The sequence below is a fragment of the Heterodontus francisci genome, chromosome 18, assembly GCF_036365525.1.
Source record: "Heterodontus francisci isolate sHetFra1 chromosome 18, sHetFra1.hap1, whole genome shotgun sequence".
Lineage (NCBI taxonomy): Eukaryota > Metazoa > Chordata > Chondrichthyes > Heterodontiformes > Heterodontidae > Heterodontus > Heterodontus francisci.
The window spans coordinates 32,802,697-32,825,004 of record NC_090388.1 but is presented as its reverse complement, the minus strand read 5'-3'; the positions used below and the strand labels follow the sequence as shown (position 1 = coordinate 32,825,004).

At 42.2% G+C, this 22,308-nt stretch overlaps 1 protein-coding gene across 11 annotated transcripts in view; it reads left to right on the top strand.

The window, feature by feature from the left end:
* Window positions 1-19,296, top strand: part of LOC137379542 (interleukin-1 receptor-associated kinase 4-like) — a 43,382-nt gene extending 24,086 nt beyond the window's left edge. For all 11 annotated transcript variants that reach the window (XM_068050504.1, XM_068050508.1, XM_068050511.1 and 8 more), the window contains 8 exons: window positions 1,374-1,534; window positions 11,318-11,388; window positions 11,479-11,593; window positions 11,716-11,825; window positions 13,991-14,174; window positions 18,246-18,308; window positions 18,664-18,822; window positions 18,911-19,296. In XM_068050504.1, the coding sequence (XP_067906605.1) occupies window positions 1,374-1,534; window positions 11,318-11,388; window positions 11,479-11,593; window positions 11,716-11,825; window positions 13,991-14,174; window positions 18,246-18,308; window positions 18,664-18,822; window positions 18,911-18,952 (905 nt within the window). In that variant the 3' untranslated portion in view covers window positions 18,953-19,296. The remainder of the gene's footprint in view (window positions 1-1,373; window positions 1,535-11,317; window positions 11,389-11,478; window positions 11,594-11,715; window positions 11,826-13,990; window positions 14,175-18,245; window positions 18,309-18,663; window positions 18,823-18,910) is intronic.
* The last annotated feature ends 3,012 nt before the right edge of the window (window positions 19,297-22,308 follow it).

The window sequence follows — 22,308 nt, the reverse complement described above, 5'->3', positions numbered from 1 at the left end:
CATTTATTTTTAACAAACATGAAGAGGACAAAATCCTATAATGGATCACAATCCCATGAGTTGATTATGCACCAGCTACTCTTGTTCACCAATCATAATGTATTTCTTTCACTATTATTTTCATGAACTAAAATGCCAATCAATTTAAATCTTTATCATTAGAGAATCCTGTTCAGCCCACGAGCAATCATTTTGAAACAATATTTACCACTGACAAATTATGGGTATTACTGCTGAAATTTTGGCAGCAACATAGCTAAAAAGATAGTGGGCGGGATTTTGAGAGCCTGCCACCGATCTCGCTGGCGAGGTCATGGGCCACAAGCCAAAGAGTCGCCACAATCTCCCACACGGCAGCTCATTTAAATAGCTGGGACTGCCTGCCCTGCCCCCCACAATCATGTGGAGAGGGTGGGCTGTCTGTCCTGGCAATGGTGTCCGCTGGCGCCCTTTTTAAAGGGCAGCCAACCCTGATGGAGGATTTAAATTTTTAAAGCTACAGTCCCCAAAAGTTCTCAAATTTTTAACGCCCCTTTCCCACCCCCCCCCAATAACAATTACATTAACTATTTGCCCAACCCCACCCCCAAAACACTTATCTTTTAATTCTGACCTTCCCCGCTCCCAGACTGCACAAAGTTTAAAGTTCACTCCCTCCCAACATCCCCTACACGCATTATATTTATTTGACCCGCTCCCCTCCACCCCGCACTGAGAATCTTATCTCCTCCCTTCTCCCCACCAGTGTCATGCCGGCTTTCCCCAGCCGGGGAATTTAAGGCATGGGACTGACTGCTGCTGCCCTGAGGATCGCGGCGGCCTGGAAGTTTCAAGGTAAATTTATTTAAATGTATTCATTTTATTGATTTAAATATTGAAATTCATGTCCTGTCGCCTGGTGGCAAGTGGGCCGCCACAGAGCCTCACCGCTGCTGGGAATATCGGTACAGGCCCTCTCAGCATTGGCCTCCATGGAGGGCCGCTGCTGACCCCATAACCCACCACCCACCCCGCCTTGGAGCCTGATGTCGTGGGCTTGGTAAAAATCCAGCCCAGTATTATTCAACAATATTTAATGGCTCCAAACTAAATTTATTTGAAAAACTTTGTAAATATTTCTTCAATTTGTCTGTTTACATCTGAATTCTCTAATTGTTCGTAAGCCATCATGTTCTTTGAATACTAAATCGAATATTAAAATTATTATGCATTTATAATATACATGGTCTGATATCCTGTGGAATATTAAAAATGTGGCAAAATGAAGATTAAAAACAAGATACAGGAAACAAAAGAATTTATTGGATGAATTAGATTTTTTAAAGTTGGTATTTTTGGTCGTTTACTTACATGTTTTGAAATTTTTGTTTCAGATCTTCACAGTTACAGCTATTATGAGTTGATGCAGAGGACTGGTAACTTTGATGAGCGTCCAGTATTGGGCGGTGGCAGTAAGATTGGCGAGGGAGGGTTTGGAGTTGTTTACAGAGGCTACATAAATAACAGGATGGTGGCTGTGAAAAAATTAACAGCAGTGAGTGCTAATTTATGGTGCATAATTTAACTGCAGGCACCTTTTATTTTCTGTCTTTACACATTTTAAAATTTTATAGTATTATACTGAAGCTGCAGGTTGGTTAGGTTTATGGCTGATCATTAAACCAACAATAATAATTTGTTAATTGCACAAGAAATCTGTGCAATGCAATTAGGCTTGTCTTCTAATGATTAGTGGGTGCCATCTTGCCTCAATTGGCAACATTCCTACCTCTGAGACAAAGTCATGAGTTCAAATCCCACTCCAGAATTCAAGTACATAATCTAGGCTGGCACTGGAGTGTGGTACTGAGGGAATGCTGCATTGTCAGCCATCTTTTGGATGAGACAAAGGGGGGACAGCCCCAAAATTACGGCTAGGCCATTCAGAATGAAATCAGGAAGCACTTTTTCCACACAAAGGGTAATGGAAATGTAGAATTCTCTCCTCCAAAAGGCTGTTGCTGCTATCAAATGATATTTTCAAGACAGCGCGACAGATTTTTATTAGCTAAGTGGATCAAGGGATGCGCATCAAGGTTGGATGAGAGGAGAAAAGGTACAGATCAGCCATGATATAATTGAAGGGCTGACCGGCTTTATTCTATGCAAAGAAGAGTCGGAGGTTTTCCATATTTCCATACTAGAGCAAATAGTGTTTCTGGGCTGTTTGATTCACTTATTGCAGAACTGGAAAATTCAGTTAGGTTGGGCAACTTAAAATATCCCATAAGGCATTACAAGTCATCTCTCTGCACGTGATTTTTCAGCACATGTGCAAAAAGATGTCATGTATTATATGCTGTATTTATTGGTTCCTATTCCTCCTCCAACCTCCTTCCCCTTATGGGTGGGGGTTGGAGATATTGCAAGTTGTACCAATTTCTAGTGTATTGGTGCCCTTTAACCTGAACTAACAGATTCTATGACTAGACAGTTAAGTAGGAAGTGCAGCAGTACTGGCAAGATGTAATTTAGCTAACTATGTGGATTATTAGACTATAATATTGCTTCCTGTTCATTCCTGTTTTCAGAATTCTTTACTTATATACATTTAATTACTTGGTCACACTGTGCACATCATATAATTTACAGAACCAATTTTAAACTGTTGTTAGGCTTGGTTTGTCTGTTGAAATGTAGTACTGCTACAACACATGGAACTACATAGAATCACAGAATTGTTACAGTGCAGAAGGAGGCCATTCAGCCCATCGTGTCCACACTGACTCTCCGAAACAGCAATTGCTTCAGTTCTATTCCCCTGCCTTCTCCCATAACCCTGCCAATTCTTCCTTTTCATATCACTGTCTAATTCCCTTTTGAATGCTTCAAAACCAGCCTCCACCACGTTCTCAGACAGAACATTCTAGACCTTAACCACGCACTGCGTAAAATATTTTTGCCTCATGTCACTTTTGCTTCTCTTACCAAATATTTTAAATCTGTGCCCTCTCGTTCTCGATCCTTTCACGAGTGTGAACAGTTTATCTCCATCTACTCTGTCCAGACCCCTCATGATTTTGAATACCTCTCAAATCACCTCTCCGCCTTCTCTTCTCCAAAGAAAACAGTCCTAACTTCTCCAATCTATCTTCATAACTGAAATTCCTCATCCCTGTAACCATTCCCGTGAATCTTTTCTGTACTCTCTCCAATGGCCTCGCCTCTTTCCTAAAGTGCGGCGCCCAGAACTGGACGCAATACTCCAGCTGAGGCCGAACTAGTGTCATATACAAATTCAGCATAACTTACTTGCTCTTGTACCCTATGCCCCTATTAATAAAGCCCAGGACACTGTATGCTTTATTGACTGCTCTCTCAACCTGTCATGCCACCTTTAATGACTTATGTACATATACATCCAGGTCCCTCTGCTCCTGCACCCCCTTTAGAATTGTACCCTTTATTCTAAATTGTCTCTCCATGTTCTTCCTACCAAAATAAATCACTTTCCCCGCATTGAACTTCATCTGCCACCTGTCTGCCCATTCCACCAACTTGTCTATGCCCTTTTGAAGTTCTGCACTATCCTCCTCACAGTTCACAATGCTTCCAAGTTTCGTATCATCTGCAAACTTTGAAATTGTGCCCTGTACACCAAGGTCTAGGTCATTATTATATATCAGGAAAAGCAAGGGTCCCAACACTGATCCCTGAGCTACTCCGCTACAAACCTTCCTCCAGCCCGAGAAACATCCATTAACCACTACTCTGTTTCCTGTCACTCAGCCAATTTCATATCCATGTTGCTACTGTCCCTTTTATTCCATGAGCAACAAGTTTGCTCACAAGTCTGTTGTGTGGCACTGCATCAAATGCCTTTTGAAAGTCCATGTACACCTTTTTTCCTCCTTCTTCTTCTTCTTCTTTGGCCTCCTTGTCTCGAGAGACAATGGGTAAGCGCCTAGAGGTGGTCAGTGGTTTGTGAAGCAATGCCTGGAGTGGCTATAAAGGCCAATTCTAGTAACAGACTCTTCCACAGGTGCCGCAGATAAAATTGGTTGTCGGGGTTGTTACCCAGTTGGCTCTCCCCTTGCGCTTCTGTCTTTTTTCCTGCCAACTGCTAAGTTCTTCGACTCGCCACACTTTAGCCCCGCCTTTATGGCTGCCCACATCATGTACACCACATCAACAGCATTGCCCTCATCAACCCACTCTGTTACCTCCCCAAAAAATTCCAGGTTAGTTAAACATGATTTTCTCTTAAGAAATCTATGCTGGCTTTCCTTAATTAACTCACATTTGTCCATGTGATTATTGATTTTGTCCCGAATTATTTTTTTCTAGAAGTTTCCCAACACCATAGTTAAACTGACTGGCCTGTAATTGCTGGGCTTTTCTTTACACCCTTTTTTGAACAAGGGTGTAACGTTTGCAATTCTCCAGTCCTCTGGCACCACCCCGAGTCTAAGGAAGACTAAAAATTATGGCCAGTGCCTCTGCAATTTCCACCCTCATTTCCCTCAGTATCCTTGGATGCATCTCATCTTGTCCTGGTGCTTTATCCACTAAGTACAAACTACAGTATCTGAATTCAGGTTACCTCTGCTTTATCCGCAATATTTGTAAACAACAAGAAGTATTTATATAGTGCTTTTAACAGAATAAAATGTCCCAAGGCACTTCACAGGATCATTATCAAACAAAATTTGACACAAAGCCACTTATAAAGATATTAAGACGGGTGATGAAAAGCTTGTTAAAAAAGGTAGATTTAATGAACATCTTAAAGGAGACAAGCAAGAGGTGGAGAGGCAGAGAGATTTAGTGGAATGAATGCCAGAGTTTAGGGCCCAAGCAGTTGAAGACGCAGCTGCCAATGGTGGAGCAATGCAAATCGGCAATGCACAACCCTCTTTTCAACATTGCTGGCAGTTGTGGAGGACCTAGGAGAGGAATGCTCATGTCCGCTACTACAGGGTCATCAAATTTAAAAGTAGCGCAGTCAAAGAGAGGGAACAAATGTCAGTAATTTTTGTACATAGTTGAATGGATAAATGACATAGAGGGAGCAACGGCATCAACATCTCATACTTGGTAGCCAGGCACATACAGTAATTTACACTGGATTCATGCCATTGAATTATAGGAGCTCACAATTGTGTAACAAACAGAAAGCCTTACAAAAAGACAGACAGGCCCATTTTAGATGGATGGTAGCAGTCCATATCAAAGGACAACAAAAGCAAATAAATAATCTTTTGCCTTGATTTCTAACACATACAATAATGATGCAGGGATGAATTTTACCGTCCCCTCAACAGCGCGTGTCGCAGCGCGGGGGCCGGTAAAATGTTGTGGGGAGAGGCCCACCTCAATCTGCGATGTCGCGAAGGGCCCGCCGCATATTATCGGTAGCAGGAGGACCTTGGTGCGCCCCTCCGCCCGCCTGGCGGCAGGCCCTTCATCTGCATATTCAAATGAACATAAATGAGATGTTAATAAACATACCTGCAGGCGCTGGACGTCCCACACAGATTTTACAGCCTCTGGCATTTCTCACTTATTGCAGCAAAGCATAGTTTATCTTACTGTTTATTTGTTTCATAGAGTTATACAGCACAGAAACAGGCCCTTTGGCCCATCGTGTCCGTGCCGGCCATCAAGCACCTATCTATTCTAATCCCATTTTCCAGCACTTGGCCCAAAGCCTTGTATGCTATGGTGTTTCAAGTGCTCATCTAAATATTTCTTAAATGTTGTGAGGGTTCCTACCTCTACCACCCCTTCAGGCAGTGTGTTCCAGATTCCAGCCACCTTCTGGGTGAAAAGATTTTTCCTCAAATCCCTGCTAAACCTCCTCTATGCCCCCTGGTTAGTGACACCTCCGCAAAGGGAAAATGTTTCTTCCTGTCTACCCTATTTATGCCCCTCATAATTTTGTATACCTCAATCAGGACCCCCCCTCAGCCTTCTCTGCTCTAAAGAAAGCAACCCTAACCTATCCAGTCTCTCTTCATAGCTGAAATACTCCAACCCAGGCAATATCCTGGTGAATCTCCTCTGCACCCTTTCCAGTGCAATCCCATCCTTCCTATAGTGTGGCGACCAGAACTGTACACAGTATTCCAGCTGTGGCCTAACTAGAGTTTTATACAGCTCCATCATAACCTCCCTGCTCTTATATTCTATGCCTCGGCTAATAAAGGCAAGTATTCCATATGCCTTCGTAACCAGCTTATCTACCTGTGTTGCTGCTTTCAGTGATCTATGGATAAGTACACCAAGGTCCCTCTGACCCTCTGTACTTCCTAGGGTCCTAACATCCATTGTTTATTCCCTTGCCTTGTTTGTCCTCCTAAAATGCATCACCTCACACTTCTCAGGATTAAATTCCATTTGCCACTGCTCCACTCATCTTACCAGCCCATCTATATCGTCCTGAAAACAAAAAGGCTTTTCTCTTCACTATCGACGACACCAATTTTTGTGTCATCTGCGAACTTACTGATCATACCTCCTATATTCACGTCTCAATTATTAATGGACAGTACAAACAGCAAGGGTCCCACCATCGATCCTTGCAGTACACCACTGGTCACAGGCTTTCAATTACAAAAACTACCTTTGACCATCACCCTCTGCCTCCTGCCACTAAGCCAATTTTGGATCCAATTTGCCAAATTGCCCTGGATCCCATGGGCTCTTACCTTCTTGACCAACCTCCCATGCGGGACCTTATCAAAAGCCTTTCTGAAGTCCATGTAGACTATATTCACTGCTTTACGCTCATCTACACATCTAGTCACCTCCTCGAAAAAATTCATTCAAATTTGTTAGACATGATCTCCCCCTGACAAAGCCATGCTGACTATCCTTGATTAATCCCTGCTTCTCCAAGTGGAGATTAATCCTATCCCTCAGAATTTTTTCCAATAGTTTCCCTATCACTGATGTTAGACACACTGGCCTGTAATTACCTGGTTTTTCCCTGCTACCCTTCTTGAATAATGGTACCACATTCACTGTCCTCCAGTCCTCTGGCACCTCTCCTGTGGCCAGAGCGGGTTTGAAAATTTGTGTCAGAGCCCTTGCTATCTCCTCCCTTGCCTCACATAGCAGCCTGGGATACATCTCATCTGGGCCTGGGGATTTATCCACTTTTAAGCCCGCTAAAATCGCCTCCTTTTCAATGCTAATTTGTTCGAGTGTATCACAATCCCCCTCCCTGATCTCTACACCCACATCGTCTTTCTCCATAGTGAACAGAGATGAAAAGTAATCATTTAAAACCTCACCTACGTCCTCCGGCTCCACGCACAGATTGCCACTTTGGTCCCTAATGGGCCCTACTCTTTCCCTGGTTATCCTCTTGCCCTTAATATACTTATAAAACGTCTTGGGATTTTCCTTTATCTTTCCTGCCAGTGTTTTTTCATGCCCCCTGTCCTAATTACTTTTTTGTTTAAGTACCCCCCTACACATTCTATACTCCTCTTGGGCCTCCACTGTTTTCAGCACTCTGAATCTGACATAAGCCTCCTTTTTTTTTCCCTTATCCAATCCTCTATATCCCTTGAAATCCAGGGTTCCCTGGACTTGTTGCTCCTATCCTTCACCTTTACAGGAACACGTTGGCCCTGAACTCTCACTATTGCCTTTTTGAATGACTCCCACTGGTCTGATGTAGACTTTCCTACAAGTAGCTGCTCCCAGTCCACTTTGGCCAGATCCTGTTTTATCATATTAAAATCAGCCTTTCCCCCAATTCAGTACCTTTATTTCCAGTCCATCTTTGTCCTTTTCCATAACTACCTTAAATCTTAGAGAGTTATGGTCACTATCCCGGGAATGCTCCCCCACTGACAGTTCCACCACTTGTTCGGCTTCGTTCCCTAGGATTAGGTCCAGTCCCACCCCTTGTCGGACTTTCTACATGCTGGCTCAAAAAGCTCTCCTGTATGCACTTTAAGAATTCCGCCCCCTTTAAGCCTTTTGCACTAAGCCTTTCCCTATCCCAGTTAGGGAAGTTGAAATCCCCTACTCTTATTACCGTATTATTTTTATACCTCTCTGAGATTTGCCTACATATCTGCTCCTCTATCTCTCCCTGACTATTTGGAGGCCTGTAGTACACTCCCAGCCAAGTGATTGCCCCCTTTTTGTTTTTAAGTTTTACCCATATGGCCTCATTTGAGGGATCTTCTAAGATATCATCCCTCCTTACTGCAATAATTGACTCCTTGATCAATAGTGCAATGCCACCTCCTGTTTTGCACCCCCCGCTCCCCCGGTCACACCTGAAGATTCTATACCCTGGACTACTGAGCTGCCAGTCCTGCCCTTCCCTTAACCATGTCTCTGTGATAGCAATAATATATTCCCATGTATTAATCAACACCCTCAATTCATCTGGATTACTTGCAAGACTCCTTGCTTTAAAATAGATGCAATCCAGTCTTGCATTATTCGCTTGTGCCCTTAACAGGTCTATATTTGCTCTGCCTTCCAGACTGACTTAATTTCTCTTTTATATTTGACTGTGCATCACCCCCTACTGTACCCTCCACTCTGTATCCCATCCCCCTGCGAAATTAGTTTAAACTGCAGCCCCCCCCCCCCCCCCCAATCCTCCTACAGCACAAGCAAACCTCCCAGTAAGGATGTTGGTCCCTTTCCACATCAGGTGCAACCTGTCCAACTTGTAGAGTTCCCACCTTCGCCAGAAACAGACCCAGTGATCCAGGAAACTAAAGCCCTCCCTCCTACACCATGTCCTCAGCCACACATTCATCTGCTTTATCCTCCTATTCCTATACTCATTAGCATGTGGCACCGGGAATAATCCAGAGATTACAACCTTTGAGGTCCTGCTTTTTAAATCTGCTACCTAGCTCTCTAACTTCTTGTTGCAGGACCTCATCCGTCTTTCTACCTACGTCATTGGTACCAATGTGAACCACGACCTCTGACTGTTCACCCTCCCCCTTCAGAATGTCCTGCAGCTGCTCCGTGACATCCGTGACCCAAGCACCAGGAGGCACCATACCATCCTAGAGTCACATTTGCGGCCACAGAAATGCTTATCTATACCCCTTACGATAGAATCCCCTATCGCTATAGCTCTGCCACTCTTTTTCCTCCCCTCCTGTACAGCTGAGCCAGCCATGGTGCCACAGACTTGGTTCTTGCTACATTCCCCTGAGAAGCTATCTCCCCTAACAGTAACCAAAGTGGAAAATTGGTTAGAGGGGGAGATGGACCCAGGGGACTCCTACACCATCTGCTTAGTTCTTCTACTCTGCCTGGTGGTCACCCATTCCCTTTTTGCCTGAATAGTCTTTACCTGCAGTGTGACCACCTCCCTGTACGTGCTATCTACGATGATCTCAGCCTCGCAGATGCTCCAGTGTCCCCAGCCGCTGCTCCAGATCCAAAACTCGGATTTCGAGCAGCTGCAGCTGGAGACACTTCTTGCACATGTGTTCGCGCTGGACACTGGAAGTGTCCCTGACTTCCCACATTGCACAGAAGGAGCACTCCACGCTGCCCTGCCATGACTTACCCTTAATTTACTCCCTTAAATTACTCAAAAATTTGAGATTATTTACACTAGGAATCTTGATTCCCTAAAAACTGCTACTTAATACATAACAAAAGTAGTATTACTAGTAATTATTAATAAATTACACTAATTAAAAAAGACACACTTTAATAGTACTAACCTACCTCAGTCATACCCATATTAGATTGTATGTAGTTTTTGAACTTCTCATTTAAGTCCCGTGGCATTGCTTGTGGATCAAAAAAACAGGAATCCGCACACATGAATTTCAACAGCTTGGCAAGAAATCAAATGTGTTGGGAAAAGAGAAAGCAAAGCAAAAGAACGTGAAAAGAATCACAGTACACTTCTAAGTGCAAGAAAATGCACAAAAAAAGTTCTCTTAAAATTAATTACCAGAGAGAGGTATGCTTCCAGACCTCCCTAATTTTTTTTAAAAACTATCAGCTCATTTTTCCCCTTCAAAAATTTGTAAATCCGCAAAACACCAAAGTTCTTCCATTTTGTGCATCACATGTATTTTCAATAGGACTGGAGGGGGGAAGGAAGCATTACTTGCATTGATACAATGCCTTTCACAGCCTCAGGGTGAGTACTAATTTATACTATTTATACCATTTATACTAATCCTACATTAATCCCATATTCTCCTACCACCTACCTACACTAGGGGCAATTTACAATGGCCAATTTACCTATCAACCTGCAAGTCTTTGGCTGTGGGAGGAAACCCACGCGGTCACAGGGAGAACCTGCAAACTCCACACAGGTAGTACCCAGAATCGAACCCGGGTCGCTGGAGCTGTGAGGCTGCGGTGCTAACCACTGCGCCACTGTGCCGCCCATACTTGCATGGTGCCTCTTCACACAATGGCAATTATAAGTGTTACTTGGAGAAGCAAGAGGATGAAAAGGAATGCATGGGTTCAAGGAAAGTCAACTCACATTATGGAAGGAGGGGTCCTTCCCATCATTACCCTTTTGACCACATCGGTCAGCATCAGCCTTGATTTAGCGGTAGCACTCTCACCTCCAAGTCTGCCCCCTCAGGCGGGTTTAAATCATCCCAAGGGACTATTTCAAAGAAGAGCAAGCAGCTCTCCCTGGTGTCCTGGCCAGTATTTATTCCTCAACCAATGCCACTAAAAAGCAGATAATCTGGTCATTTGCACCCAATTTGCGTTATTGTGTTTCCTGCATTACAACAGTGCCTACACTTCAAAAGTATTTCATTAGTTGAGACGTCCTGAGGTTGTGAAAGGCACTATATAAATACAAGCCTTTCTTTCTCTCTTAACTCACAAACAATAATCCATCAGTTCGGAGAGTGCAAGGAGTAAAACAAATGTATTATCAAATGGTATAGGGGCACATAATTGTCAAATAACAGCTGTGACTGAGTTATGCTGCTTATTGTAAAGGCAGTTTAATTTCCACTGAGTGAATATAATCTATATTCAAGTACAAAAAATAACCTTTGCAGTGTCTCACCCATCACTACTTCTGCTTGCTTTATTAATAAGTTTCTGTAAAATCTCTGAAATGTTGGAGATTTTTTAATTGTAAAGATTGTTGGCTTAAATAACAAAGCTCTATTGAATAATTGGTAACTTACTGAAGTTTTTGATATACTTTGTGCATTTTTCTTTTGTTTAAACATTCTGTAGTTTTTAATATTTCTGAAAATCAGTGTTGGAACAGAAATGCATGTATTATTCAGTCACTGATTATAAAACTAAATATTTTAACTAGTTTACATTTTTATATATATAGGCACTGGATCAGCATATCAGTATGGAAGAGCTGAAACTTCAGTTTAGTCAAGAAATTAAAACTTTGGCAAAGTATGTACAGCTTTTAGAAATAGTTTGTACTAATCATTCTGGAAGTATACGGTTTAATCTAATGGTAACCATAATGTGATACTTTTATAGATTTCAGCATGAAAATCTGGTTGAGTTACTTGGTTTTTCCAATGATGGGGAACATCCCTGCCTGGTATATGCCTACATGCCTAATGGGTCATTGCTGGACAGATTAGCGTGCCTGGTAAGTACAACTGTGTTCTGTAAAAGTCAAAATATGATTATCTTTATTTTCAAGAATATTTTTTAGTCATTCTACTATAATATTCACCACTAATAGATTGATTAATTCTGAAACCTTTTCAGGATAACACAGCTCCACTTTCTTGGAATACAAGATGTAGTATTGCTAAGGGTACAGCTAACGGCTTAAAATACTTGCATGAAAATAATCATATCCATCGTGATGTTAAAAGGTAAAGAATACTTTGAATGTTTCTGTTGTTTCCTTGAACTTTATATTTTTTATTAAAGATATTTAATTGTCATTCATGTAATGGTACCAAAACAACAGCTTAAGAAACTATTGGTTATTAGAACCTCCCCATTGCAAAGGACTCTTCCACTGATCTAGTTGAAGCTCCATTAATGGTTGATAAAGCAGCTATTTTAACCAATATTTAATTATTAAATTAATATCCCACTCCACCATTTTCAGTTATTTTAGTCCTACTGTAATACTAGAGATAGAAGTTGTTTAACCATTCATAGAAAGTGGTTAGACACATATAGCAATTTTAAACAAAATGATAATTGGGTGAAACAGCTACAACCTATTAAGAAATAAAGTTGGGATAAAAATGTTAGAACCAAACGAGTCAACCCTAACAGGGGTGATATAGTGGCTGGAACATTAGAATAAAAACTAAAGATTCTAGATTTAAATCACAGTCTTCATTACCTTCATACTCAGACTTCTCTCCAGATGGCGTGTCTTGCCTGTCTTAATGAGCTATCTATAGTAGGGAAGGAAGTGTGCCTGGAAGTATTTTCTTCCTAAAACGCTTGAGAATATCGGTTAGCATCTTTGGAGCTGCCCTCCCCCCAAAAGGAGGATAGTATGGATGCAAGAAGGGGGGAAAAAAGTTGAAGAATGTGAGTGGTAAGAAATGTTTTGCTGGTATCCTCAGGTTTGTAATGAAGCTTTTTGTGGCTGTTTTTCTCCCTTTATGCTATGTGTCATTCCCTGGCCAAAGACAGGAAAGCAACCTGCTCTCAGCTCTACAGCTGTAGGACGCTAACATATGCTGAGAGGAGAGTGGTGTAGTTCTGTTAATATTTCCCTCACCATGGACAAGTCTTGACTGAAACTGTGATCTCTTGAGTTGAGCTGAGCTCATTACTCAGTGCTGTACTCAATACTGAAGTACACAGAATGATTATAGTCATAAGTATGTAAACTGTATTGGAAATCCTTGGGCCTGAGCACCAATGATCCTACTCTACTACCATAATAAGGGAAGAATGGGGCTTTTTGTTTTCCTGTGAAGAAGCTACCTGATCCCATTAAATCATCTTCAATTTGCATATTCTTCGCAAGCATCTGCTGCAATACTGGCACAAATTGGGATAGGAATGCAAAATGCAATGCGAACCAGCCACTTGTGGGTGAAAACATCAGGTCTGACCAAAGACTTCGGTTCAAACATGAAATTGGCCTATTTATAGGAAGGCTGATTTCATTAGGGCCAAATATATAGTCCTTGTGTATTTCAAACCATGAAAGTGGCCTAGAACAGTAGGCCTCACTTCTGCTGATAGTGGAACTGTACACCTCCCTCTTGCTTCCCATTAGGAGTATTGGAGGTGGGGATTTATTTATTTATTTTATTTTTATTGAGAGATACAGCACTGAAACAGGCCCATCGAGTCTGTGCCGACCAACAACCACCCATTTATACTAACCCTACACTACCCCCATATTTTCTACCACATCCCCACCATTCTCCTACCACCTACCTACACTAGGGGCAATTTACAATGGCCAATTTACCTATCAACCTGCAAGTCTTTTGGAGGTGGGAGGAAACCGGAGCACCCGGTGGAAACCCACGCAGACACAGGGAGAACTTGCAAACTCCGCACAGGCAGTACCCAGAATCGAACCCGGGTCGCTGGAGCTGTGAGGCTGCGGTGCTAACCACTGCGCCGCTGACAAGTGATGTCATTCCACTGATCCTGCTTTCTTTAATCACATAAGGCTGCAAAGGAACACATGCAACAGCATGATGCCCCTGGTCTTACAGGAAATTCCACCATAAGTTCCAACAGGGCAGAGACCAGGCATAACCTGCTACCACTTCCACTGCCAAAAACCTTTGCAACTCCAGATGTGCCTCCACATCCACAGGCAAATGCAGAAATTTTCAGGGCCTAAATTTAGATTCTATATTTCTTTCTGAGACAAAGTATTTAATATATTTTTTCATATTTTTCAGTGTCAGTTTATCTATTCTTATATTCATAGTCTAGAGCAATCCTCAGAAGTTAATATAACGTGTAATTGCCAAACCATTAAAACCTGTCTGTCTTGCACAGATTATAGCTCCTCAAAAATTTTCATTGTCATTTTGTTTTTCAGTGCAAATATCTTGTTGGATGACATATTTGTTCCTAAGATTTCAGACTTTGGACTTACTCGAGCTTCATCACATTTAGCACAAACAATGTTAACTGAGAAAATCGTAGGCACAACTGCATACATGGCTCCAGAGGCAATGCGTGGGGAGATTACACCAAAGTCAGATATTTTTAGTTTTGGCGTGGTAAGTACTTATGGTTATTTTCCAAAGACTTGAATGAGTAAAAATTTTCTCCAGTTTAGTGCCAGCAAAATTGTTGGAGCATATGTTTCAGAAAACTTAATAAACTTCATACTTATAAGAATGGATTTTCCTGTGTTGTTCACCCAAAATAAGCAGTATATCCTTGATTTTCCTGAGGGCCATTGGCAGGCTTCTGCTTACTGGGGTTATGGGCAATGGAGGGGGGGGAAATACTGCCCAAAACCCAACACAAATTCCTGATGACCATTCAACCCAGGAAACTAGGCTGAAGTTATAGAATCAGGACTGGGGGCAGAAAATCCAAAACATAGTCTGGATTTTACACCCCACCCCCACAACGAGCAGGTTGGTGGTGGGGGGGCTGTTCCTGACACCTGCAATTTTACAAGGGGCAACGGTGGTGAGAAATGCCCCATCCACCCCAGGCCAATCAGGGTCCTTAAATGACCAATTAAGGGCCTGCTCCCACCGCCGCGGGTATTTTACCCACGGCAGCAGGACAGCAAAGGCCCCAAGAGGGCCCTCCTGATCGGGCATCCTGTGCCCCATGAAGGGCATGCCCCCAAAGCCCCAACTGCCTCCACCGCATAGCACTCTCTTTCCCCCACCTAACCGACACCCTTGCTTCGCCGGGGCACAGCCGATTGTCCCCAGTTCCGGGACAGTCCTTCACCTTGCTTGCGATAGCTGGGTGTAGTCCCAGCAGTGGCCACTGCTCCTGGTGGTGCTGCTGGGACTAAGCTGCCAGTCCACTGATTGGCCAGCAGTTCCATTAGGTGGGACTTCCTGCCTCAAGGAGGTGGAGGTCCCGTCCAAGGCCAATTAAGAGCCTGGGGAACAAAAATCCCACTGTGGCTCCCCAGGCCCAGTGAAAGCGTGCTCGCCCCTGAGTTTTCAGCTGGTGGGCGGAGCCTCCCACCCAACGTAAAATTCTGGCCATAGTCTGAATGTTATTAATTTTAAATATTCACCTAATATTTGACCATTGGCAGGAACACAAAGTTAGCATGCAGATACAGCAAGCAATTCGAAAGGCAAATGCCATGTTGGACTTTACTGTAAGGGGATTGGAGTACAAGAATAAAGAAGTCTTGCTACAGTTGTTCAGGGCTTTGGTGAGACCACAACTGGACCCCACCAGAAAGGCCGAGAGGGGGGTTTTGACGACTGGGCAACTCTCAACCTCCATAAATTTGCCCGGCATGCGCCATGGAGAGGTCACTCCACTGACCACCTCCAGGCGCGTATCCATTGTCTCTCGAGATAAGGAGGCCCAAAAGAAAGAAAGTAAGAAAGAAATTTAAGGAAGGATATGCTTACATTGGAGGCAGTACAGCGAAGGTTCACTAGATTGGTCTCTGGGATGAGAAGCTGAGTAAATTGGGCCTATATTCTTTGGAGTTGAAAAAATGAGGGGTGATCTCATTGAAACTTGCAAGACTCTGAAGGGGCTTGACAGGATAGACACAGAAGTTATTTTCTTCTGGCTGGGGAATCTAAAACATGGGACACAGTCTTAGGATAAGGGGAAGATCATTTAGGACTGAGAAGAGAAATTTCTTCACTCAAAGCATTGTGAATCTTTGGAATTCCCTACCCCAGGGGGTAGTGGATGCTCTATCGTTGAATACATTTAAGACTGGGATAGACTTGGTCTCTCAGGGAATCAAGGTGTCATGAAGACCCCCACCTGCCAAGAATGAGGCATATTAATTGTCATATGAACATTAATTTTTAAACTGTGGCTGGAGTGAAGAGATGACTTATTTAAAGAGATCACCAGACATTTGGCTGGAGGACATTTGCATACGAAGACAGTGCTTGGAGAGCTAAAAGAATTGCTCACTGATTCAATTAACAGAGATTGGGCTAGGCAATGGTGATCCACATCATGTTGGGATAGGAGATAGCACGACAGCCCTCCACTGAGAACTTTGAAGTCTACAAACGCAGGAGTTTGTTTGAACAGTTAGTCACATGACTGACCTGCTGGCCAACTTGGGAGTTTTGAATTGTGCTCACAGGACAGTTTGGGATCAGACTGCAGAATGTAACTGAATCTAGAACAAGACAGCCTGTCTCCTGGCTGGCGCACTCTCGCTTTCTCACAAGCCTCCGGACCCACTGAAGTCACTTAAACCTCTAGAAGAGACTCCTACATCGAAAACAGGTTTTAAAGCATGCACTGGGCCCCAATGAACAGCAAGACCTACTGGCAACCAAAGACTCCATATCAAACTCAAAGGACTGTAATTACAACCCAGATATTGCCTCAAAGTTTTCCCCTTTATTCTTTCTACTTTTTCTGTCTGTGTGTGTGTTTATCACGTATGCATGCTAGTGTGGTCACGTCGCATATTCGTGGTCATTAACTGAATTAGAGTTTTAAGATGAATAAACTTCCACCTTGTTTAAATCTAAGCAAACCTGTCTAATTTGATTTCTTTGCCTTGCAATTGGAAAGCAGTGAACAAGAATTCACTGAGGGGGAGTTTAAAACATTGTGTTGGTGGGCAGGCAGGAAAGTGGAGTTGAAGCTCATGCTCATATTGAATGGCAGGGCAGGCTCGACGGACCATATGGTCTGCTCCTGCTCTGATTACTTATGTTCTTTAGGAGAAATAGAGTTTTAGAGCCAAATTCAATGTATGTTTTAGAAAAAGAAAACAACTAAACTGACTGACTGTTGTGCATTATCCCTCTTTGTCCTCTCTGCAGTCTTTAACACAGTTGCCCACAACATCCTGTTCCAATACCTCTCATCTTTTCTCCAGCTTCATTGAACTACCCTAGCTTGTTTTCATCTATAGCCATCTGATCATAGTCAGAATATTTCAAGCAATTTCTTTTCCCGTCTCTGCGCTGTTACCTCCGGAGTTCTCCTAGGTGCAATCCTTGATCCCTTCCTTTTCCTCATTGACTGCTGCCCCTTGGCAACATTATCCACAGTCATCCATGTGCGCTGATGCCATCCAAGCTCTACCTCTCCACCATCTCAATCTAGTCAGACTGTTTTGACATCCAGTCATGGATGATCTGCCATTTCTTCCGGTTAAACACTTGGAAGACTGAAGCTATTATGTCCAGCCATTCTACAAACTCTATCCTTGCCACTGATCTTGGCCTCCAGTTGAAGCAATTTGCAACTTGCTATTGTATTAGACCTTGAGCGGATATACCGACCCCATATCTTCATCATCAAAAAGACCACTATTTTTGCTTCCTACTTTCACCCTCCTGCTGCTAAAACCCTTCAACTCCAGACTCCACTACTTCAATGCTCTCATGACCTTCACCTCACCTTTGGGGGTCAATGATTTCAACTGCCTAGGTGCCATAATCTGGATTTCCCTCCGTTAACCCTTTCACTTCTCCCTCTCTTGCTTTAAGATCCCCTCTAAAACCCACCTCTCCTCCTTTGCCTTGACATCCATTTTGTTGATTACCCCTCTGAGAAAAACATACTAAGGCATTTCAATTTTCAAGGAATTTCATCAATGCAAGTTATTGTAAATGGTTAAGTTGTAAACTATAAAAATCATAACCTCACAAAAGGTGGACACAAATCAAAATAGTTCAATTATATGGGAAATTAATGGCATGCAAAAAGTAAGGTACAGATAATTCTGTCAATAAGTACCATTGCGAAAGCAGGAAATAAATACTATGATATACCATATGATTAATATTTTCACAGCATTCACTGTTACCATTTGCCAAATGTAGTTTTACAGTAAAAGTTTGCACTATCCACAAATGAGTGAAATTTTACACTACACATTAAAATGGCAATTATAAATACCACTGCAATAATGAAGGCTGATTGGTGTGTAAAGATTAACACAACAAGTCTAATTGTAGGGTATTAAATTATAATTGCATACCTGTGACAATTAACAATTTTTTGTGCGAGGTCCCTGTACTCCTAAACCCAGGGAGATTTGTACGGTTGTATTTCCCTCTTCCTTCCCGCAAGAAGTAATCCAGCAAGGTGCAAAGAAACAACATTGAAAGTATGTCTAATTTTGCCTTTCCGCCTCTTGCACACAGGTCTTACTAGAAATAATAACAGGACTTCCACCAGTTGATGACCATCGTGAACCACAATTATTGGTAATGCAACATTCTCACATTTCCATTTGTAGAAATGAAGGAGTACCAATGCAACTTAATAGGGTTGATTGTCTAGGTGGGAAAAATTAAGAAGTTCCACACCCACTTTGTTCCTTCTCCTAAATGCTAAGAAATCAAATTCCAGTGCAAAGTGACAGTATAGTGCAGTAATACACTTGCAGAAGTGAGTTAATTTAAGGATTTAAACAAATTAACTGACCATTTTATTTTGTTGTATGTAATCTTTTAATCACTTATAAGTATCAAATTTGATTTGCATATGGAGGAGGTTAACAGAATTCTGTTAAAGAATTATAAATGACAGCTGATATTTATTTTGCTTTTAATCTTAAAGCTTGATATCCAAGAAGAAATTGACGATGAAGAAATGTCAATTGAGGATTATATTGATAAAAAGATGCCGGAGTGGGACTATGTGGCAATTGAGAAAATGTATTTAACTGCAAGTCAGTGTTTAAATGAAAAGAAGAATAAGAGGCCAGGTATTAAAAAGGTTTGTAGCTTTGATATATCTATTCAGGTTACAGGATGTATCAACATTTTGAATATTCATTAATGCAATATTTTGATGCTGTTTACAGGTGTATGATTCGTTACAAGAGACCTCTTCAGTTACTTCATAATGGGATGAAGCCTGGACCCTCTTACTCGTTATTCAGTGCACAGTGCAAACTTCACATCTTTTGATACCTACAGTATTCTTGACTAAACGTGTGTATGTGTTTTTGCAGGTTGACATATTGTTTGTACCACATCTTCAGAACAAAAGTACTCATGCACACACATCTACATCACTATCACCATCATGAGAAATGTTCTTCCACTTGGTTACGTCTTTGTTATTTACAAATAGAACATAGAAACCTTTTTCCTGAATTTTGTTTTTCTTTGCTAATCACATGCCACCAAAAAGGTTTTATCTACTTATGTAACAAAAAAAATCTTGGTGATAAACCTTTCAATAATACTGTTGTTTTATCGCTATGAATTGTGAGATGAGTGAATGAGATAATCTGAACAAATCTGTAACTCCATTTATGGCATGCTGTCAAGGCTTCTGGGTTACTGTAAACATCAGACTTGATTTAGGGAACCAGCCCCATACCATGTTCTCCTGTGCTCAGCACCTGGTTTTAATTTACATTTGTTTGTAATTGTATCTATCTACATTAACCAGCCCCAGTACCCATACATCCAAAGCTCAACCCTGCACGGACCTTATTGTAAACCTTGTTCTGGCCTCCATCTGCAGCTGCCTCTTCCACATCTGAACTTACCAGATACACAGACTAACCTCATCTTCACCCTGCAAAGCTTAGAACAGTTAACTGCAACTACAAAACCAGTTCAGAATCTATTCAGTGTCAGCATAAATCTAGGAATATAATTTAAATTAGAGACTCAAACTGGCTTTACCATCATATTTATAACACTGCAAATGAAAAAAGTGAACTAGAACCTATTACAACCAGCAGTACCATTTAATATAACTTTAATATGGAAACCATTTTAGTCACTACCCTATTTAATTTTAAATAGTTAAAAGTGATGAACAGGGTGCCTTTCTTAGTTTATTTTGCGAGACAAACAAAGATACGGAATGTATATCCGTTAGAGCATGGATACCCGACCCGACAGGACCCGATGACATGTGTCAGGTTCGGGTTGTTTCGCACACAGTGGTAGTGCTGCCTTTTGGTCAGGGAGGGAAAGCGAAGAATAAGAATAAGCGTCATTTATTTCCGAGAGTCGGGTCGGGTCAGGCGCGGGAAAAAAACAAAAAACTCAGGCCCGGGTCGGGTTTCATTTGTATACCCGAGCAGGCCTTTAATATATGTGGAATATATATAGATAAATCTTCTATATCCCTACTGAAATTCAGTCTTGCGATTTAAACAAGAATTGTGATTGATAAGGTTTTTGTTAGGTAAGCATATCAAGATATGGAGCAAAGACAGGTAAATGGAGTTGAGATACATATCAGCCATGATCTAATAGAATGATCAAATATGGGCTGAATGGCCTACTCCTGCTGCTCCTATGTTAAGAAAATGTCTCTATCAAATTTTAAGCAAGGGCTGACAAAGATATTCTACAGCGTTCTAAATTAGACTAACTGGGCCCCACTCAAAGGTAAAATTTTGCATAAGCTAGAAATCAAATTTTAAAAAACAGAATAAAACAGAGGCTGGAATTTAACGATGAGACGCCCCGCCAACTTCCACTGGGCCGACAAGCCACACTGCTATTTTGCATGGCTCAGGCCCTTAATTGGTTTGAGTCAGGGCTTCTGCCCCTCCAAAGCAGGAAGTCCTGCCTCCAAGAGCTGCTGGCCAATCAGAGGGCCACAGCTCTTCAGTTCCAGCAGCACCACTAGGAGCGGTGGCCACTACTGGGACTGCACCCAGCTAGAAGAGGAACATGGACGCAGCATCTGAAAAGGTAAGTGGATGTCATGTATGGCCAGGGACAATCAGCTAGGCCCTGGCGAATCAGATTCTAGGGCAGTGGCATTTGGTTTAGCAGGGGTGACCAGTGCTGCTAGGGGTGCCCTCCATGGGGCAGAGGCTGTCTGATCAGGATGGACCACCCCCAGCCCGCAAGGAGGCTTCCAGGTACTACAAGACGGCCTCCTCGGGTGCTGTAGTGCCCATCCACTGCTAAGTGGCCATTAATTGGCCACTTAAGGGTCTGAATTGGCCTAAGGTTGGGTGGGTGGGCCTCCTGCCACGTCCCCCGTTGCTGGTGAAATGGGGGCAGGTAGGCGATGGGCATGGCATCCCCATCATTCCACTGGATTTTACACCCCCCCCCCCCCGTCTCCCAGCCCCGTCCCGGGGGCGTGTAAAATTCCAGCCAGTTAGTGTTTCAGTGCGATGACCTTCAGACAGCGGTTTCTCTCTCCACAGATGCTGCCTGACCTGCTGAGCATTTCCAGCATTTTCTGTTTTTACCCTACTTAAGAGATATTGGTCAGTCAGTAAGTTTCTGCCTATTCAGGTGGACAGTGGTGCTGGTACTCTACCTCATGTCTGTGCAGGACTCCCTGTATTGATACTGGTGAGCCTTTTCTTCAGTTCTAGTACTTGTACTAATGCTCCTTTCAGGCCAATATCTTTACAGCTAGTTTTTAGCCTCCAACTCATGCACACAGCTTTATCCTCTGCTATCAGGCAAGCCAATTCTAGTTTACGATCTTTGAAACTTAAGTATTAATTGTCACTATTTTTTGTTTCTGATGAATTACTTTAAACTTTACACATGCAGTGAATGCGCTCAGTTGTGTGTTCACAGCAAAAATGCAGTTTTCACTGGTACATCAGCATGTTATGAACTGAAACTTTCACCCTTTTACATGACATGAATGAGGCACATGAAAGAGTAACTCTGTTACTACATTATTTTGCACTGGAGGCTATGTGGATTCTTCTGTCCATTTCAAAAGAGAAAATATCATAACATATTACTTGGGCTAAAACTGTCAAATTTGTTTACAAAGCAAGATAATTAGACAGAGGGACACAAGAAGTTAGTAATAACAAAATACTGAAACTGTTCCAAACATCCTTGTGGCTACCAAGAAATAAAAACAAAATTGGCAATCATTGTGAACTTTACACACCTATTATACAAACTGATTTTATTTAATGCTCCTTTGGAGCTGCCCAGAAGACAAGTTCACTGCTAGCGCTACAAAAAAATTTAAAACTTTTGAACTTAAACAGTACTTTGGTCGCTTGCTGTACAGCTTTTAGATTCCTAGAGCTGGAAAAGACCAGACTGGGCAGCTCTTTGCCTACTTATAAACATTTCTATGAGTTTATAAGTAAGCAAAGCCCTGTAGATTCATGGTGTGTGCTGGCATTATACCTGCAACTGCCCACTCTCCTGAAAGCACTGACTCTTTCTAGATAAGCATAATGTTGTCAGGACTATAGTATCTTACACAAGTGGCCATTTTTTTGTATGCAAGCCTCGA